This window comes from Schistocerca cancellata, chromosome 8 (genome assembly GCF_023864275.1).
Source record: "Schistocerca cancellata isolate TAMUIC-IGC-003103 chromosome 8, iqSchCanc2.1, whole genome shotgun sequence".
Lineage (NCBI taxonomy): Eukaryota > Metazoa > Arthropoda > Insecta > Orthoptera > Acrididae > Schistocerca > Schistocerca cancellata.
The window spans coordinates 475,166,840-475,189,455 of NC_064633.1; the positions used below are offsets into that span (position 1 = coordinate 475,166,840).

Below are 22,616 nucleotides of genomic sequence, written 5' to 3' on the forward strand. Positions count from 1 at the left end.
TTGAATTATGATGGACGAAACGATTAGTGAATGTAGACATTTTCAGTGGTGTTCTGCGGACACTAATTTCTTATTGGATAGGATAATGTGGGACAATTTATCACGAACTTCCTTTCTTACAGCTTTTAACACATACAGCGGCCTGTCAAAAGGTTGCTCAGAATTGCCTACGTAGCCGCACAAAACACGAACAGTACTCTTTTCCAATCTTACAGATATACGTAACTAGCAAATGAGGTAACGTAAATCAGTTATGTAACGAACTTATTAAGATAATAAGTACATTGTCACATTATTTCACGCAAAAGCTTCGCGATAATGAAGAATTACCTAGAGAGAAACTCATTGTGAGCAGATACCAACCCTATCTACAGGAAAACATGTCGTTTTGAAAGAAATTATCTAGTGTGGAAGATATGGAATAATCCACACACAGACCTTCCTCTCTTTGCACATATACAGCTTTTACAAATATAGAAAGGAGTAAAATCTGTAAAAATACAAATGCGAAGTATTTCAGTCAGTCTGCGTTCTACATTTGTGGATGATGCAGGAGGAACACCAATGTCCTCGCTGTCGGGAGTACATTAGGCTCTGACTACAAAAAAGAGGGAAGAGAGGGACAGCGCTTCCTGTGTCCTCCGGTGGACAGTGATTGGTGGGGCAGTGACCTCATTACAGCAGTACGTGACGTGGCCGAATGACGTGCCGTGCCGAAATGGCACCGACGCATCGATCTTTCGCGCTGAAGGCTCGCACTCGCACGCACACACACACACACACACACACACACACACACACACACATGGCTTTAGCATTGGGAGTAAAGCAACGGTGTTGCCAGGGTGAGGCTATCGGGCCACGTGCTTGAGTAGCCGTTCGCATGGGTTCTGTTTAGTGACGGAAACAAAGGGGGAAGCGGGAGGGCGAAGGAGGAGGAGGAGATGAAGAAGAAGAAGAAGAAGAAGAAGAAGAGAAAGGATTGGAAGGTAATAAAGTGTGGAGGGGATAGAGATCTATGAAGCTAAATCATGAGGAGATAAGGATTGGAATACCAGGTGAACAAAAAAGTCAGTATAAATTTGAAAACTTAATAAACCACGGAATAATGCAGATCGAGAGGTAAAAATTGACACACATGCTTGGAATGACATGGGGTTTTATTAGAACCAAAAAAATACAAAAGTTCAAAAAATGTCCGACAGATGGCGCTGGACAGCAAAACGTCAGTGACTGCGCATGACAATCGTGTATAAAAGAAGCTGTAATGAGAGAGAGAGAGAGAATCAGATGCGCCAGCAGTCGCAGCATGTTCACGTTACCTGAAAAGGCGCTTTTAGTGAAGCTGTATTATCAGAATGGGGAATGTGCTAGTTTGGTGATGATCGTGTGCTCAGCCGCCACTTCGTCATGCTTGGCCTCCCAGGTCCCCAGACCTCAGTCCGTGCGATTATTCGCTTTGGGATTACCTGAAGTTGCAAGTGTATCGTGATCGACCGACATCGCTAGGGATACTGAAAGACAACATCCGACGCCAATGCCTCACCATAACTCCGGACATGCTTTACAGTGCTGTTCACAGCATTATTCCTCGAATACAACTATTGTTGAGGGATGATGGTGGACATATTGAGAATTTCCTGTAAAGAACGTCATCTTTGCTTTGTCTTACTTTGTTATGCTAATTATTGCTATTCTGATCAGATGAAGCGCCATCTGCCGGACATTTTTTGAACTTTTGTATTTTTTTGGTTCTAATAAAACCCAATGTCATTCCAAGCATGTGTGTCAATTTGTACCTCTCTACTACATTATTCCGTGATTTATTCAGTTTTCAAATTTATACTGACTTTTTGATCACCCGGTATATTCAGCAACATTACCATGATAACTATCTCTCCTGGGTACAGAGACCTCTGTTTCTCGTCTTCGACAGCTAGGTACAGTTACTCCAATTTTGCTAAGTGAGCCTACGCAACGAGTGTAAAGAGCACATTCTGCGTTTGTTGCACTCGTTAAACGTGATCCTTACCGTTATGAATATCAACTGAAACCACAAACTGCTGTAACCAGTCACATTTACTATTATTTCCAATAAGCGTTTCAGAAAGCAACACCACCATCATCAGGTGGATTCATGTCCAGTAATTAGATATATATGTACAGTACATACGATTTTTGGCACTGTCTTTCAGTGTTTTGTAAACACGACCGCATATATGTAACATGTGAAAAGTGAATGGCAATGCCGTACCTTATCCAAAAGTTACACAAACTACCGTATCGACGCCTTGTTAACTGAGATAAATCCACCTGATGACGAGATATTATAATCCTCCGAAACGCATAGCGAAAATAATAAATAAATAGCTGGTTACAATCTTTTCAGTTTCAAATCATTTCCGTTTTTTTCCGGCCGATCAGCAATGAAATGCTGAAAAAGTAATCACGTTATTGCCAGCAACGCAGTTCGGAAATGTGTGTCGTTCCACTTTTGAACTGTATCATACAAAATAAGAATTATTAAAATATCTACTTTTTTTAATAAGTTCGTAGGGTTCCATGCCGTGTCAATTTAAGAAAAAATCATTTTGCGTGTTAAGCAGCGACATTATGAAACACTAAAACAATAAACTACGATCTTTAGACCGTCTTTTCAGCGGTATTCTTCAGGTTCTCATGAGGACGGGCTCAAGGTTTCCTCTGAACTCCATTTATCCTTGTTACGCCACTGGAGTAATGACTGAAGCAAGATGAACTAAATGAAACTAGTCCATCCCCTTAAGGATGAGTAAGTAGTACATATTTATGTCTTCAAAAAATGTTCAAATGTCTGTGAATTCCTAAGGGACCAAACTGCTGAGGTCACCGGTCCCTAGACTTACACACTACTTGAACTAACTTATGCTAAGAACAACACACATACACACGCCCGAGGAAGGACTCGAACTTCCGGCGGGAGGGGATTTGTCTGTTCTCGGAGTCTTTCGCGGTGGCACGTTTCAGTAAAATCTTCTCCGTTTACAAGCCGCGTCATTTCGAATAAAACACTCGAGCTTCCTATAGTTGTCTCCGCCATCGCCATCAGAAGTCGAAAGCTCGAGTGTTTTATGTTTTGTTCGAAATGACGCGACTTATAAACAGAGCAGATTTTATTAACGTACATGTTTAGGCCGAGACATGGCATTGCTCCAAGTCCGTAACTGTCTGTCGCCTTTTAGGCGCTCTTCTTCAAGGTTCTGTCGAGGAAAGGCACAAAGTTTTTCTGAGCGCGTGTTGCCCTTGTTATGGCACTGGAGACATGACTGAAGCAAAATGGACCACGTGGAGCAGGTCCATTCCCTTAAGAATAGGGGAAGTAGGTACACATTTAGACAGAGACATGGCACTTCTTCAAGTCCGCAACTATTTGCCGATACACGTACATAAACACAAAAGCGAAATCGTTCCTCCAACCGCAGGCGAAAGTGTGGGCTGACCTGGAAGGGGCCGTGGAACAGCAACCCGCGCCGCCCTGCGTATTGGCGACCTTTGGCCAGGTTTCCCACGGTCAGCACTGGGCACGCAGTACAGAAAGGAGATCAGGCTCGCGCTCCGGCCTCTCCAAGGAGGAGCCTCACGATCACCGACTCGCTTCTCGCCAGGGGCTCCACCCATCTCCTATACCTTCTGCGAGCACTTTGAAAGCGAGCTATCGGTCACTACTGACGAAACAACACGGTACAACCGAACAAGTACCGTAGAATTCCGTCTCGTCGCTTGACATCCGTCAGTACTTGCGCCGATGAGGCAAAACATTATGATCACGTACTTAATAGGGTGCTGGGCCACCTCTAACCGCAATACAGCGGAGATTCTGCGTCTCTTGGATTCGGCAAGTCAATGGTAGAACTCCATAAGTATGTGGCACGCGGCGCATACGCACATGCCAAGCAAACACTTCACGTAAATTACACGACGGCGGTTTGTTGGCGCGGAGCTAGCATCTTACAGCGTCCCAGATGTGTTCCATCGAGTTCATTTCGGCCAATTTGGTGGCCAAGACGTCAACGTGACCTTATCATGTTCCTCAAACTACTGTAACACGATTCTGGCCCTATGATACGGTCAGTTTTACCGCTGAACGGCAGCGCGGAGTGGCCGCTTGGTTTGAAGCGCCATGTAACGGATTGCGCGGCCCCTCCCGTAGGAGGTTCGAGTCCTTCCTCGGGCATGAGTGTGTATGTCGTTCTTAGCATTAGTCAGATTAAGTTAGTTTAAGTGGTGTGTAAGTCTAGGGACCGATGACCGCAGCAGTTTGCTTCCTTAGGAATTCACACACACACATTTGAACCGCTGAACTACGCCATGGCCGTTTTAGACGACATCATCAAGTAATGTTCAATATATATACTAAGATGGCATCTGTTCTTTAGGATGTGTCCGAAAGAACAGATACCATCGGTGACCATGCATCTCGTTAGAATGAAATTACAATGAAATGAACACTCTTAGCTGCTTACAGGCGTTGACATACGTCAACGGGGACAGGCGAAAATGTGTGCCCCGACCGGGACTCGAACCCGGGATCTCCTGCTTACATAGCAGATGCTCTATCCATCTGAGCCACCGAGGACACAGAGGATAGCGCGACTGCACGGATTTATCTCTGTCACGCCTCCCGCGAAACCCACATTCTCAACGCATTGTCCCGCACTACATTCGTAGTGGCCCCGCCCAATATATTTTCAAGAGGCGGTGTCCCACTGCTCTTAGAGGCTCGAAAAATGTTATGATTACCGCCTTGAGCTGCTGATATAATCTTATTTTAACAACCAATTTCAGTCGACTGACAACCATCAGGTTCTCAAAAGCATCTACAGCATCGTATTAGGTGAATAAAGTCATTGACGTCAGATAATAAATCCATGAATTTGTCACTATTGTCACATCGTAATATAAATCATTGTGCATCCGTTCACAACTGATGTAATACGAAAGAGAGCGAGAGCATTGGCTAGCACAGTTTATATATATTGACGGTGTAATTTATGTCACGAGGTGTCAACAGCGACAAATTCGTTGTTTTATTATCTCACGTCAGTGGATATATTCAGCTAATACGATGCTGTAATTGTTTTTACGAACCTGATGGTGGTCATTCGAGCTAAACTGGCCGGATTTTACCAGCAGATCAACGCCATAATGATGCGTTTTTCATTTGATATTCACTTAGTCCACAGGTCTCACGGAAGCTCAGGTAAATATCTTTCTTAGCGTAGTACTGTTCCCATCGGCCTACGTCCATTGCCTGGTTCGTATTTCCAGCAACTGTTCATCTCGACTACGGCAGATCTGCCACGTGACACATTTTCGTTAATCCGTAGTGCAGTCTCGATAATTTCCTGCCCACTGCACTCGTAAGTTAAGGTCGTTGGGTCAGCATGAGGAGCACGCAAACAGCCGACCGGCTTCGCCATATTCGAATTGCATATTTTTAGGCGCCGGACCGTAACAATCTGCCCTTTGTCAGTGTCGTTTATATCAATGCATTTCCCCATTTCCAGCCCGCATCGCCGCTAGAATGAGTCCCCATTCGTCTCCTCTCGGCTCATGTACTGTCCTCAACTCGACACGTTCGCGCAACGCCACACAGACAACGAGCTGTAGGCCAGCGTAGAGAACTGGCGGAAAGCGCTGCCGGCTGCCTTCTATAACGAGGGTATTGGAAAGTTGGTACAACGCTACGAAAAATGTCTAAGTCGGATCGGCGACTACGGAGATAAGTAGCTGGAAGATGTAGCTAACTGTTGCAAGTAAAACAATTTTGATTTTACTGTGGTTTCCATTTCGCGACCTGTCGTTCCTTACTTTCCGAATAGCCCTCGTACATTGCCTCTTACAGACATCTGCTGCACTGAGAGTATGTTTGCAAGGAGAACGGCAATCTCTTCTATGAAGGTCACAGTCACCATCATCAACTGCACACATCTGCTGCGATCGCGTTCGGGGCAATCAAATTCTGTATAGGTGGCGCTCGCTCTAAACTTATACATTCCTCTTGTATATTTCCAAGTAGGTTATTACCAGGCTTTGACCAGCTACTTATTTTTGTGTCGCCCCACTCCCACTTCTAACGAGACACTAAGAGTGAAATCATATTAAACTGTCGCCAGTATGTTAGCTAACACATGAAACCACTGATTCGACACTAGTTCTACTTGTCATCTTCCTCCACCCTCACAAACACGATTACCAGGGAGCCTTATTCTCCCTTCCCCAGCATTTTTCCCAGATAGTATGTCATACTGGTACTCAACTCCCCTTTCCCTACCATCATCTGTAATAGTTATAGAGGTGCCCAGTCACATCCTTTTTTTTCAGATAGTAAGTCATCTGTGTACCAAGTTTGACTGAAATTGTTCCTAAGGTTCCAGAGTTTCACAGTTAAAGCATTACCTAGGGGTTCATCCTAAAGCTGATTACATTGTTCTGATGAATTACAGAAAATATTGACTATATACAAAATTGTTAATCATTGTCTCTTGACGAAATGACATTTTGTTCCAAAAGGATATCCGACCAGATCTGGGACTGGATTCAGGACTTCTTAATGGAAAGAACTCGGCACGTCGCTGTTAACAGAACAAAATCAACGATTATAAGTGTCATTTCAGGAGTACCCTAAGTGTTACAGGGCCGTTACTGTTCAAAATACGTATAAATGATTTAGTGGATAACGTCATAAGCTACGTGAGGCTATTCGCAGACTATGCGGTTGTTTGTAAGAAGGTCGCAACGCCAGAAGACTGTAGCAGTCTGTTTGGAGACCTGCAGAAGTGTGATGATCGGTGTAGGGACTGACATCTGATCGTGAACTCAAATAAAGGTAAAACATTGGGCATAAATAGGCGAAGAAGTCCACTGATAAGAAATCAGTGGAAACAGTAACTATCGTAAAACACCTAGTCGACCAGTTCTTGAGTATTGCCCGTTAGCCTGGGACCCTTAACTGGTTAGATTAAATAGAAGAGATAGACCAGGACCAACGAAGGTCTGCATGAGAACATAACAAAGATGCTCAACAAACTCCATTGGCAGATATTTAAAGAGAATCGTCGCGTACCACAGCGAGATTTACTATTCAAATTCCAAGAGAGTACGCTTTGGTGAGAATCGAGCAACATATTGCGTCCTCCCACAAGAGTCTCGCGAAATGACCACAAAAAGAGAAAATCCGAGAAATTAGAGATACTACCGTGATTTACCGAGGGACCAGGAGCACCCGCCGTCACACATCATGAGGTGGCTTGTAGAGTATAGGTTTACATGTAGACCTGTACAGATCAGAGAGTCCCTTGTATGTACTACGTTATGTTTACAGTTCGGTTACGGTTCAGCACATTAGAAACATAGCCTTCTGAATGTTTATTCCTTGAGCAATGGAAATCACAGTAGTTGACAAGGAAGATGGAAAGTGTAAGTTTTGTTGTAAGTACACTACTGACAATTAAAATTGATACACCAAGAAGAAATGCAGATGATAAACGGGTATTCAATGACAAATATATTATACTAGAACTGACATGTGGTTACATTTTCACGCAATTTGGGTGCATAGATCCTGAGAAATCTGTACCCAGAACAACCACCTCTGGCCGTAATAACGGCCTTGATACGCCTGGGCGTTGAGTCAAACAGAGCTTGGAAGGCGTGTACAGGTACAGCTGCCCATGCAGCTTCAACACGATACCACTGTTCATCAAGAGTAGTGACTGACATATTGTGACGAGCCAGTTGCTCGGCCACCACTAACTAGACGTTTTCAATTGGTGCGAGATCTGGAGAATGCGCTGACCAGGGCAGCGGTCGAAAATTTTCTGTATCCAGAAAGGCCCGTACAGGACCTGCGATATGCGGTCGTGCATTATCCTACTGAAAAGTAGGGTTTAGCAGGGATCGAATGAAGGATAGAGCCACGGGTCGTAACACATCTGAAATGTAACGTCCACTGTTCGAAGTGCCGTCAATGCGAACAAGAGGTAACCGAGACGTGTAACCAATGGCACCCCATACCATCACGCAAGGTGATACGCCAGTATGGCGATGACGAATACACGCTTCCAATGTGCGTTCACCGCGATGTCGCCAAAGACGGATGCGACCATCATGATGCTGTAATCGGAACCTGGATTCATACGAAAAAATGACGTTTTGCCATTCGTGCACCCAAGTTCGTCGTTGAGTACACCATCGCAGGCGCTCCTGTCTGTGATGCAGCGTCAAGGGTAACCGCAGCCATGATCTCCGAGCTGATAGTCCATGCTGCTGCATACGTCGTCGAACTGTTGGTGCAGATGGTTATTGTCTTGCAAACGTCCCCATCTGTTGACTCAGGGATCGGGACGTGGCTGCACGATCCGTTACAGCCATGCGGATAAGATGCTGTCATCTCGACTGCTAGTGATACGAGGCCGTTGGGATCCAGCACGGCGTTTCGTGTTACCCACCGATTCCATATTCTGCAAACGGTCACTGGCTCTCGCCCAACGCGAGCAGCAATGTCGCTATACGATAAACCCCAATGGCGATATGCTATAATCCGACCCTTATCAAAGTCGGAAACGTGATTGTACGCATTTCTCCTCCTTACATGAGGCATCACAACAACGTTTCACCAGGTAACGCCGGTCAACTGCTGTTTGTGTATGAGAAATCGGTTGGAAACTTTCCTCGTGTCAGCACGTTGTAGGTGTCGACAGCGGTGCCAACCTTGTGTGAATGCTTTGAAAAGCTAATCATTTGCATATAACAGCATCTTCTTCCTGTCGGTTAAATTTCGCGTCTGTAGCACGTCATCTTGGTGGTGTAGCAATTTTAATGGCTAGTAGTGTAATTCAGAATGACGCAGTTACAGCAGTGTCACAGGTGTCGGGTCCACAGCGAAGCCGCGTCACCTGCCCCGCGGGACAAAGGCAGCGCTAGCGCGGGCTCTTGGGCAGTGGCAGTGGCAGCGGCAGCGGCCACCAAGCACCGGCTGCGGGTCCCGTTACGTTATGACCCGCCAGGGGCCAGCGGTCGGGACCAGCGGGCCGGGCCTTCCCTGACCACTGCGGGGTGAACACCGCGAGCGACTTTTACTGAACGAGCAGCCAGGTCAGAGAGTGTGATCCGTCTAGGTCAACATCTTGAGGACATCCCACAAGACCTTATCGAAGCCGTCAACAGTCGTGTGGCACAGTTGAAGAGCAAGTTAATAAGTAACTCCGTTCTTTGTTTCTTATCTTTCTTGTGCTACGTAGGCTGACGGCTGTGACTTAACTTCATTCTTACTCCTCCGCATCAGCTGCGTTGCTTCAGTGATTTCAGAACATTGTACTATGAGTACCCTCGTTGTTTGTATGCACTGAGGAGGAAATGAAAGAAGTGACGTGTTTGCCGCAGCTTCAGGTTAGTACTCGTAGTACTAGGGACGGTAATTAAGTTCTAACGATCAACTCAGAAAATTGTAGTAACATGACTATTTTTTCTTGTTTGCTGTTACCAGTTTGTAGTTCTAGTACGCACTGAAATTATTGCGCACAAGTACCACACCAGGCCAGTAAAGCAGCTAAAAATGGCTGTCTCACTCATGAAGTGGAGAACTATTAGGTAGTTCGTTTCTTGCCACAGCGTAAATATTGCAGCTGTTTCGGACAAACTAAGAGACTAGTTTAGCCATCGCATGACGAGCCTTGTGGTGAACGCACATTTTCAGTGGAATGTCATACAACAAGTCTCCTAGTGAGGGTACAGTTCCACTGGACTGTCACTTCAAAGGTTTTGTAGTCAAGGTATACTTTCACTAGACCATTACATCACCGACCATGCACTGACTACACACTTTTATTGGTCCATTATATAACAGGCCTTGTAGCGAGGGTATGCTTTCGTTGCTCTGTAATATGACAGGCCTCACAGTGAAAATGTGCTTTATTTGGATTGTCATATGATGAGCCTCATAGCGAATCAACACTTTCATTCAACTCGCGTATGACAGGTTTCATAGTGAAAATTGGACCTTCATATCACTGGCCTCATAATGAGGGCACACATTGCTTGGACTGTCATATCAGAGACCTGGTAGTGAAGGCACTCCTTTGCATTGTGAAATGAAGTGCTTCATAGTAAAGGTAGGCTTTCATTTAGACTGTACTACGATGGGCCTCTTTGCGAAAGCATTTTTTCATTTGCTCTCCATATGATGAGACTCATAGTGCAGGCATGCTATTACTAGAGAGTCATATGACAGGTCTTCTAGTGAAAACATGTATTCATCAGATCGTCTTATAATGGGCTCCATACTAAGGGTGTACTTTTACTGGTCAGTCATATGGCATGATTTTATTACTCTTATACACTATTGTCCATTAAAATTGCTATACCACCAAGATGACGTGCTACAGACGCCAAATTTAACCGACAGGAAGAAGATGCTGTGATATGCAAATGATTAGCTTTTCAGAGCATTCACACAAGGTTGGTGCCGGTGGCGAAACATACAACGTGCTGACATGAGGAAAGTATCCAACCGATTTCTCATACACAAACAGCAGTTGACCGACGATGCCTGGTGAAACGTTGTTGTGATGCCTCGTGTAAGGAGGAGAAATGCGTACCATCACGTTTCCGACTTTGATAAAGGTCGGATTGTAGCCTATCACGACTGCGGTTTATCGTATTGCGACATTGCTGCTCGCGTTGGTCGAGAGCCAATGACTGTTAGCAGAATATGGAATCGGTGGGTTAAGGAGGGTAACACGGAACGCTGTGCTGGATCCCAACGGCCTCGTATCACTAGCAGTTGAGATAACAGGCATCTTATCCGCATGGCTGTAACGGATCGTGCAGCCACGTCTCGATCCCTGAGTCAACAGAGGAGGACGTCTGCAAGACAACAACCATCTGCACGAACTGTTCGACGACGTTTTTAGCAGAATGTACTATCAGCTCGGAGACCGTGGCTGCGGTTACCCTTGACGCTGCATCACAGACAGGAGCGCCTGCGATGGTGTACTTAACGACGAACTTGGGTGCACGAATGGCAAAACGTCATTTTTTCGGATGAATGCAGGTTCTGTTTATAGCATCATGATGGTCGCATCCGTGTTTGACGACATCGCGGTGAACACACATTGGAAGCGTGTATTCGTCATCGCCATACTGGCGTATCACCTTGCGTGATGGTATGGGGTGCCATTGGTTACACGTCTCGGTTCGCATTGACGGCACTTTGAACAGTGGACGTTACATTTCAGATGTGTTACGGCCTGTGGCTCTACCCTTCATTCGATCCCTGCGAAAACCTACATTTCAGCAGAATAATGCACGACCGCATGTTGCAGGTGCTGTACGGGCCTTTCTGGATAGAGAAAATGTTCGACTGCTGCCCTGGCCAGCACATTCTCCAGATCTCTCACCAATTGAAAACGTCTGGTCAATGGTGACCGAGCAACTGGCTCGTCACAATACGCCAGTCACTACTCTTGATGAACTGTGATATCGTGTTGAAGCTGCAAGGGCAGCTGTACCTGTACACGCCATCCAAGCTCTATTTGACTCAATGCCCAGCCGTATCAAGGCCGTTATTACGGCCAGAGGTGGTTGTTCTGGGTACTGATTTCTCATGATCTGTGCACCCAAATTGCGTGAAAATGTAATTACATGTCAGTTCGAGTATAACATATTGTCCAATGAATACCCGTTTATCATCTGCATTTCTTCTTGGTGTAGCAAGTTTAGTGGCCAGCAGGGTATAATGAGATTGACAAGGAAGCCAAGGTTTTATTGGTCTGTCATGTGACAGGCCTCATCGTGAGGGCACAGTTCTGGTAGACCGTCATAAGCTAAAACGCATAGTGAGGGTAGGGTTTGATTGGATGATCGTAACATTAGCGTCGTAGTGAAGACACAGTTTTATTAGACTGCAATATAATAGGCCGAATAGTAGTCCTACACTTTCATTGGTCAGTCATATGATGCAAAGGTATCCTTTTACTGGACTGTCATACGGTGACCTTAAGAGTAATACTTCCATCGTATCGTCATACGATTAGTCTCATAGTAATGGGTCCTTTAGTAAGGACTTGGTTTCATTGGATTGTCACATGAAGAGCCTCATAGTAAGGGCACACTTCAATACACTGTCACATGATGAGAGTCATGAAGAGGGGATGCTGTCATTGGATCGTCGTATGACTGCCTTTACACCTTATAGTGAGGATTGGTCTCTCATATAATTGGTCTCTCTTCCTTGAATGATTTACCGAGCATTGTAAGCTCCGACCAAAAACTTCAGTTTTGGGGGTGGCAAACCCATCAGCTCCAACGTTTTCAAAGTCCCCTTCCACCATATGTTGTGCGAGTGCTCTCGTGGTCCCAATGGCCCAGAGAATGATGCCACGCCACGGCCAGGACATGCGTTACAACCATAAAGAGGGTCGCACGTACCTTGAGCGTCTTGTCGAGCAGCACGTCCGCGGTGGTGGGCGGCGAGTTGGTGGGCGAGCGCGGCAGCCCCAGGTCCTCGTCCGTGTCCTCACTCGTGTCCTGCTGGTCCCTCTGCTGGCCGCTGCGCCGCCGCCGCACCGCGTCCAGCAGCTCATCCTGCACACACCACACACACCAACACGTCAGCCCCAGTGCGGCAGCTAGCGGCCAGGCACGGTGGGCACTATAAGTTTTAATCACAGTTACTTGTCATGCAGTCTTATACACTGGGCTGACAAAAGTCACGGGGCAGCGAAATGCACGTACACAAATGGCGGTAGTATTGTGTACACAAAGTAGAAAAGGGCAGTACATTGGGGGAGCTGTCCTTTGTACTCAGATGATTCATGTGGAAAGGTATCCAGCGTGATTATGGCCGCACAACGGGAATTAACAGGATTTGAACGTGGAATAGTAGTTGGAGCTAGACGCATGGGACATTCCATTTCGGAAATCTGCATCTACATCTACATCCACACTCCGCAAGCCACCTGACGGTGTGTGGCGGAGGGTACTTTGAGCACCTTTATCGGTTCTCCCTTCTATTCCAGTCTCGTATTGTTCGTGGAAAGAAAGATTGTCGGTATGCCTCTGTGTGGGCTCTAATCTCTCTGATTTTATCCTCTCTTCGCGAGATATACGTAGGAGGGAGCATTAGACTGCTTGACTCCTCGGTGAAGGTATGTTCTCGAAACTTCAACAAAGGCCCGTATCGAGCTACTGAGCGTCTCTCCTGCAGAGTCTTCCACTTGAGTTTATCTGTCATCTCCGTAACGCTTTCGCGATTACTAAATGATCCTGTAACGAAGCGCGCTGCTCTCCGTTGGATCTTCTCTATCTCTTCTATCAACCCTATCTGGTACGGAACCCACATTGGTGAGCAATATTCAAGCAGTGGGCGAACAAGTGTACTGTAACCTACTTCCTTTGTTTTCGGATTGAATTTCCTTAGGATTCTTCCAATGAATCTCAGTCTGGCATCTGATTTACCGACGATCAACTTTATATGATCATTACATTTTAAATCACTCCTAATGCGTATTGCCAGATAATTTATGGAATTAACTGCTTCCAGTTGCTGACCTGCTATATTGTAGCTAAATGATAAAGCATCTTTCTTTCTATGTATTCGCAGCACATTACACTTGTCTACATTGAGATTCAATTGCCATTCCCTGCACCATGAGTCAATTCGTTGCAGATCCTCCTGAATTTCAGTACAATTTTCCATTGTTACAACCTCTCGATATAACAGCATCGTCCGCAAAAAGCGTCAGTGAACTTCCGATTTTATCCACAAGGTAATTTACGTATATTGTGAATAGCAACGGTCCTACGACACTCCCCTGCGGCACACCTGAAACCACTCTTACTTCGGAAGACTTCTCTCCATTGAGAACGACATGCTGTGTTCTGTTATCTAGGAACTCTTCAATTCAATCACACAATTGGTCTGATAGTCCATATGGTCTTACTTTGTTTATTAAACGACTGTGGGGAACTGTATCGAACGCCTTGCGGAAGTCAAGAAACACGGCATCCACCTAAAACCCGTGTCTATGGCCCTCTGAGTCTCGTTGACGAATAGCGCGAGCTGGGTTTCACACGATCGTCTTTTTCGAAACCCGTGCTGATTCCTACACAGTACATTTCTAGTCTCCAGAAAAGTCATTATACTCGAACATAATACGTGTTCCAAAATTCTACAACTGATCGACGTTAGAGATATAGGTCTACAGTTCTGCACATCTGTTCGACGTTCCTTCTTGAAAACGGGGATGACCTGCGCCCTTTTCCAATCCTCAGGAAATTCAATATTTCGACACACACAGTGTCAAGAGAATGCCGAGAGTACCAAATTTCAGGCGTTACCCCTCACCACGGATAACGGAGTGGCCGACGGTCTTCACTTAACGACCGACATCAGCAGTGTTTACGTAGAGTTGGTTGATTTGGGGGAAGGGACTAAACAGCGAGATCATCGGTCCCAGCGGATTAGGGAAGGATTGGAAAGGAAGTCGGCCGTGCCCTTTCAAAGGAACCATCCCGGCATTTGCCTGAAGCGGTTTAGGGAAATCACGGAAAACCTAAATGAGGATAGCCGGACGCGAGAGCGAACCGTCGTCCTCCCGAATGCGAGTCGTGTGTGCGCCACCTCGCTCGGTTTTACGTAGAGTCGTAAGTGCTAACAGAGTAGCAACATTGCGTGAAATAACCACATAAATCTATATGGGATGCACGATGAACGTATCAGACAGGACTACGTGGCTAAATTTGGCGTTAATGGGCTATAGCAGCAGACGACCGTTGCGAGTGCCTTTGCTAACAGCACGACATCACCTGCAGCGCCTCTCCTGGACTCGTGACCGTATCGGTTGGACCCTAGACGACTGGAAAAGCGTGACCTGATCAGATGAGTGCCGATTTCAGCAGATAAGAGCTGATGGTATGGTTGGAGTGTGGCGCAGATCCCAGGAAGCCAGGGACTCAAAGTTGTCAACAAGGAACTGTGCGCGTTGGTAGTGGCTCCATAATGGTGTGTGCCGTGTTTCAGTGGAGTGTGCTGGGTCCCCTGGTTCAACTGAACCGATCAATGACTGTAAATGATGATTTTTGGCTACTTGGAGGCCATCTGCAGCCACTCATGTTCCCAAACAAGGATAGAATTTTTATGGATGGCAATGTGCCACGTCACTGGACCGCAGTAGTTCGTGACTGCTTTGAAGAACATTTTGGCCAATTCGAGTGAATAATATGGCCACCTAGATCGTCCGACGTGAATCCCATTGAACATTTATGGTACATATTTGAGAGAACAATTCCTGCACAAAATCCATTACTGCCGGCCACTGTGGCCGAGCGATTCTAGGCGCTTCAGTCCGGAACCGCGCTGCTGCTACGGTCACAGGTTCGAATCCTGCCTCGGGCATGGATGTGTGTAATGTCCTTAGGTTAGTTAGGTTTAAGTAGTTGTAAGTCTAGGGGACTGATGACCTCAGACGTCAAGTCCCATAGTGCTCAGAGCCATTTGAGCCATTCTGAATCTATCACCGGCAACACTTTTGCAATAACAAACAGCTACAGAGGCATCATGCTCAATATTTCTGCAGGTGGCTTCCAATGACTTGAGTTTGTCCCACGTTTAAACGCTGCACTACACGATACTGTTTGGTATCCTAAGTCTTTTGTTGCCTCTGTGTATAATAAATGCGAAAGTTTGTGTGTGTGTGTGTGTGTGTTTGTTACTCCTTCACGCTGAAATGACAGTACGACGGATGTGCATGGAATTTTGAATTGAGGTAGCTTATACTCTCAATTAAAACATATGCTACCTTACATATATTTGCCTATCAAAGGGGTGGCGTGGGTAAAAAAAGGAGTGTGTAGCTCACGACACGAGAATACCCACATTTAATTCATCCAGTATTTGAGAACGAGAGCATTTTGTAACTTGCAACAAACTTTACACACAATATCAATCCTTTGCTAAACTTTTCCTCTCTGACAACCCCCAGAAAATCATGAAAGGAAAAAAGTTTATCGTTTACTACATTTTCTTTTTGTAGCAAAATCGTCGCATGAAGCACGACGTTTTAGTTTATTACTTCATTACTCGTAAAGCATTCGAGATGCATTTTGCTGACAGTATTCACCAGCGAAATTGTATCACTGAACGACACGTAGTTCAAGCGATGCAATGTCATAAGCATTCAGCTACATGGAAATGGAATTGCAGGGCGAAATTCGCTAAAGATACAAGTGAAATATGTGTGCAGATGCAGAGAAATATATTTGACATGTGTGTACGCAGGCAAAGAAATGAATAGAGAGCTCATTCTAAACCTCTGGAACGACTTCAACCAAATATGGTAAAGTATTAGTTATCACCTGGAAACAAATACTATCGGGGTAAGAACCACCAGCCTCCTATTGGGGTGGGCGTGATAAATTGAGGAGAGAAGGGGAGAAGGAGGAATTAGACAGGCAGAGAGATGAAACGAGGAGTATGACACAAATGAGGGAGGAGGGGGCAAGAGACGGGCAGAGGGAGGGGTAAAGAGGTGATGGACAGAGAATGGGGGAAGAGAAGGTGAAAACAGAGAGGCGTGGAGGACGTTTCCACACAGGGTGGGAAGGAGGAGATGGAAGGAGAAGAGGGACTAATACAAGACTGGAAGAAGTACATACCCGCGTATTCTTTTTTATAAATAACTCTTTAGTCGCGGGTAACATCGCAGCCCGCGGCTGGTTTTCTAATATGAACCCGCAGGTTTCCATAAAGTGATTGATTAATGTTGTGCTTTCAGGTACCGAGTCGTGTAGTTGATTTCATTTTTCAACATGTTACGACGACTCAGTCCTATTCCTGTGTATTTCGTTCCCGTCAGTAAAGATAAAAAGTCTTCTTCGTCACGTTAATACGACCATCATCTCCGAAAGTCGGCTGTGTACCGCATCGCATGCGAATGTCGCTTGACTTGCGTGGGGCAGCGTGGGGCAGTCAAGGAGCAAGGGCGATACAAACGGCTAAAATAACCAAGCAAAGTTCTCGCTGAAAACTGCCTCGAATATAATCATGAAATGAAATACAGTGAGACCGGCATCGTGACGTAAACGCCAAGTTTCTGCGTCAGTGCAGTTAGGAAGTCTGTCGAGATGAAGAGAGCGGAAGATCTGATGAACCAAGAGTTAAAGTCCGGCGCTTAAATTATTAAAGGCTAGCCGGCCAGTATATTCATCAGAGCTGGGAAATGTTGAGACAATCTGCGTTTCCTGGAATAACTTGTGCAGTCTCTGAAAAACAACTGAGCATCGAGCACGCAGCCGCCGATGGTCGTCCAGCTGTTCTGTACAGGGCTGTAACAGGTATATGGGCAGATATTTTTATATATGGTTCCTTAATATGTACACACATCAGTGTGTTCATTGTTTTTTCTCTGCATCAAACAGTCTTCCCACAAACACATCACAAACTGTACAAAAATGGTTCAAATGGCTCTGAGCACTATGGGACTTAACTTCTAAGGTCATCAGTCCCTTGAACTTAGAATTACTTAAACCTACCTAACCTAAGGACATCACACACATCCATGCCCGAGGCAGGATTCGAACCTGCGACCGTAGCGGTCGCGCGGTTCCAGACTGTAGCGCCTTTAACCGCTTGGCCACCACGGCCGGCACAAACTGTACGACCTGATGTTTTCTGCATGGTGGTTCTCTGACACTAAGTGGACCACGTAGGTCAGAGTAGACTATCCGTTTTGCGTCCACACGTCCACACTTCAACACCTGACTTGATGCCTAGCGGAAAATAAAGCATTAATAGCTTGCCCTTGCCACATTAACTTGGAAGTACTAACCAACCTAAAAACATACAACTCGTAGTGCCTATAATTATCAGTCTGCAAATGACGTAAACACTGATGTAACGTTGTTCAGAAAACTGTCCTCAGTCACCAACAGAAATACTCATACGTGCGCTTATATTCGTTACATCCTGTATATAGCGAAACGACACCAGCAACACTTCACAGTCTGGTTTGAGTACAAGCAGCAAGTACGCATAAAAAAAAAAAAAAAAAAAAAAAAAAAACTTGCCGCATCCGAAGAGGACGACTGGTTCAGTCATCGAAATATTGTGAATAATTCTTGTTATTTAATTATCTTGATTGCAAAAGTTTTTTGAACAGAATTGACTGTTTTGGATAAGCAATAGCCATGTTTAGAATCTCTCATTCTGTAGCAAGTAATGGCCATGCAAAAATAACGTCATTGTTACATGATTTGACTTGTTGCAGTGCAGCAAAATGAGATACTCTGAGGATGGTAACGGTAATTCTCTTCAGAAATCTTTGCATTCAAGACGATTAAGTGAAAAGTATGTACATCATGACCGCTCACCAGATTTTCAGTTTTGTCAAATTCTATTCTACTGTGCATAAAATAGAAACAACAACCTGGTTGAACGCCCCAAAGTGCGTCATTAATTTTCTAATGGGTTATTTTTATTATGACCTTAAAAATATATTGTGATCGCTGTTTATGATGACGGTAATGCACTGGGTACAGTTTGAACGCATTGACAATTTGCTGTTTGCAATGCTACCTTATTGGTTACGTGTCACACTGTGCCTTACAATACTAGTTCCATCAGGAGCTGTGATACGTTATCCTACCTTAATATTCAAATAACTGATCTCGAGCTTTCACCAAAAATATTTTCCTTGCTGATAACCGTCTTGTACTTTTATTAGCTCTGAAAATTGTTATTCAGTATCTGCAAAGAGTAATATAATAGCTTCTCTATATTGCAATCAAGACAAATATAGCTTATAGCTAAGTACCACATAGCAATGGAAACGGAGTTAGCCCTGTGGCTGAAATTTGTAAGAACTCGTTAGGATTTGGAAGGACGAGATATCGCACCTCTTTGCTATTTTATTTTGTTAGTTAGTTATCGTTCACTCACTCATGACACCCATCCAAAAAACAGGTTGTGCACCAGAACGGTAAGTGTGGGCATATCTAAGCACGTATGTTAAAGCCATACAGAAATTCTGAACAAGCTTTAATGGTGGGATTAAAGCAGGAAAATTACTTTCCCAAGCGTCTTCAGTCTCCAAACAACTACCACAAGGGCGCTGTGTGGCTCCCAGCGTATTAAAATCTACTTAGAGTTTCTGAATTCTGCACACATACGTATCTTGCATCAATGGCTTCGTAAGTCATTATGCACTGAATATTTACGACGATATGTTTTTAAAATCTGACATATGCACTAAAGTGTTAAAAGAACAGTTGTATATTTCTATGCAGTGGGTATACAATCAGCTTATACTACTTCAGTACGCTTGTACAATGCCTCTAGTCACGAAACTATGGCTTTCTTCTGCAGGAGCTGTCACAGTATCTTGCGTAGGATGTACAGTATTTTGTAACCTTCTAATGTCTTCTACTCTATTCAGTTTGTTTCTAACATTTCCGCTGATCACTGGTCACCGAGGGAGACACACATATCGCTATTGGCAAACTTAAGTCGAAAGTGTGCTTTAGGAGTCCACCAATAAAATCAAATGTGATCACACAGATGTCGCGATTGTTTGAGTTGAAAGTGAATTCTGAATAACTAGCAAGACTCAATTCCATCTTTCATCGACGTTCGACTACTAATGCTTTGATTTGATTTGATGTGATTTTTGAAGCAGAGCCCATTTCACCGGAAACAATTCCACTATTCTTCTTAGAGAGTGTCCACCATCCAGGCAGAATCTCGACCACAACCTGTTAAAGCCCAGAATACTCTCCGAATTCACTGTATGGATTTAAATTTTTTGTCCTTAACACAATGCATAATGATCATTCCCTGCAGAACAGCCTCTTCTCCGTTAGAAGTGGCGTTTTCCGAGATGAATACAACTATTGTTGACTTCCTGCGTCAACAGCAACTGTCGAAGAGAACCCTCTTTAGCACAGTATGACGCATCTCCTCCCGGAGAATCACAAATCGCAATCAAACACTTTTACCAAAAACCGTGAAAAAGTACCGATTCAATTTCTCTCTAGTTGCCTTCTACCTCTACTATAATCTTTTGCACAACTGAAGAACAACGTAAAATTTGCAACTGTATTTTCTCGCAATTTGCTCACCTGTGCTGTGTATGTGACAGCCTTCTCCTGCAAGCACACAAGTGTTGTCTTGCATAACGGCACACACTCGTCAAACAGAATAAAAAGGAGAGTTGTGGCTGCAGGAAGGACACGGGTGTGAATGAGGTAATACGACTCTTGGGTCGCAGACATGTGAGGCCTAAGCGACAGTTAAAACTTTCGCATTGAAACTTAAATAAATGTTTCTGCTTAGGCCAGATTTACGCGCTGCGTTATTCAGAATAACAATAAGAGCTTTCTCTTTTCCGCAATCCTTTAACAATCGGCGGCGGAGAAACTCGGAAAGAAATATTAACACCTGTATTTGTACTTAACTTTTAGCTTCAACTGTTAGTGCTTAATGAACAAAGTAGCAGTTGTGTTTCGCGGGTGCTACCGTATTTATCAAGGGCTTCGTCTATATACAGGGTAAGTCAACTAACATTACCGCTGGATATATTTCGTAAACCACATCAAATACTGACGATTCGATTCCACAGACCGAACGTGAGGAGAGGGGCTAGTGTAATTGGTTAATACAAACCATAAAAAAATGCACGGAAGTATGTTTTTCAACACAAACCTAGGTTTTTTTTAAAAATGGGACCCCGTTAGTTTTGTTAGCACATCTGAACATATAAACAAATACGTAATCAGTGCCGTTTGTTGCATTGTAAAATGTTAATTGCATCCTGAGATATTGTAACCTAAAGTTGACGCTTGAGTACCACTCCTCCGCTGTTCGATCGTGTGTATCGGAGAGCACCGAATTACGTAGGGATCCAAAGGGAACGGTGATGGACCTTAGGTACAGAAAAGACTGGAACAGCACATTACGTCCACATGCTAACACCTTTCTATTGGTCTTTTTCACTGACGCATGAGGGGTGAGGTACACGTACACACGTGGTTTCCGTTTTCAATTACGGAGTGGAATAGAGTGTGTCCCGACATGTCAGGACAATAGATGTTCAATGTGGTGGCCACGTTGTTTCATATCCTCTGGGGTTGTAGGCACATCACGGTACACATTCTCCTTTAACGTACCGCACAGAAAGAAGTCCAGAGGTGTAAGATAAGGAGAACGGGCTGGCCAATTTATGCGTCCTCCACGTCCTATGAAACGCTCGTCGAACATCCTGTCGAGGGTCAGCCTAGTGTTAACTGCGGAATGTGCAGGTGCACCATCATGCTGATACCACATTCGTCGACGCGTTTCCAGTGGTACATTTTTGAGCAACGTTGGCAGATCATTCTGTAGAAACGCGATGTATGTTGCAGCTGTTTGGGCCCCTGCAATGAAGTGAGGACCAATGAGGTGGTCGCCAATGATTCCGCACCATACATTTACAGTCCACGGTCGCTGTCGCTCTACCTGTCTGAGCCAGCGAGGATTGTCCACGGACCAGTAATGCATGTTTCGTAGGTACACTGCCCCGTGGTTTGTGAAACCCGCTTCATCGGTAAACAGGTAGAGCTGCAACGCATTCTCTGTTAATGCCCATTGACAGAATTGCACTCGATGATTAAAGTCATCACCATGATTGCTGATGTAGCGACACATGAAACGGGTGAAAGCGGTGACAATGCAGTATGCGTATGACACTACTTTGACTCAGTCCACCGGCTCTCGCAATGTCCCGTGTACCCATGTGTGGATTCATGGCAACAGCAGCCAACACACCAACTGCACCCGCTTCTCCTGTGACGGGCCTGTTACGGACCCGTTTGCGTGCTACGACCATACCTGTTGCATACAGTTGGCGGTAAATGTTTTGTAATGTGCGGCACGTTGGATGCTCTCTGTCCGGGTACCCTGCAGGCTTCAGCTGCATTTCGTCGACACTCGCCATAGATGAGTATCATCTCCGCCTTTTCAGAGTTCGAATACACCATGGTCACAGTTCCTACAACACTACACTATCACAGACGTCTGGTAACACGGTGTACTACAGTTGGTCTGCGTCCGGAGACGAATGCCGAATAACAATAGCAGCAAGCGCTACATGCGGACACTGCGACAGCTAGACCAAACCACAACAGTGCACTACAGCCACACTCGCAAACACGGTCGTCATCGTAAACATGTCCCTGCAGATGCTGCTCGCCGACCGTGGCCCGTGTTTGTTACAACACGCAACTGAACGTCGGAGGTTTCAAGCGTCAACTTTAGGTTACAATATCTCCGGATGTAATTAACATTTTACAATGCAGCAAACGGCACTGATTACGTATTTGTTTATATGTTCAGATGTGCTAACAAAACTAACGTGGTTCCATTTAAAAAATCGTAGGTTTGTGTTAAAAAACATACTTCCGTGCATTTTTGTATGGTTTGTATTAAACAATTACACTAGCCCCTCTCCTCACGTTCGGTCTATGGAATCGGTTCGTCAGTATTTGATGTGGTTTACGAAATATATCCAGCAGTAACGTTAGGTGAATCACCCTGTATAGTGTGT

At 44.9% G+C, this 22,616-nt stretch overlaps 1 protein-coding gene and 1 non-coding gene across 3 annotated transcripts in view; both read right to left on the reverse strand.

Annotated features, from left to right (window-relative positions):
* Nucleotides 1-22,616, reverse strand: part of LOC126094488 (uncharacterized) — a 271,037-nt gene that overhangs the window by 164,155 nt on the left and 84,266 nt on the right. For both annotated transcript variants that reach the window (XM_049908888.1, XM_049908889.1), the window contains exon 2: nucleotides 12,469-12,624. In XM_049908888.1, coding sequence (XP_049764845.1) covers nucleotides 12,469-12,624 — 156 coding nt within the window. The remainder of the gene's footprint in view (nucleotides 1-12,468; nucleotides 12,625-22,616) is intronic.
* On the reverse strand, nucleotides 4,542-4,615 carry Trnat-ugu (transfer RNA threonine (anticodon UGU)). The gene has a single exon. It is a non-coding gene; the product is annotated as a tRNA-Thr (tRNA).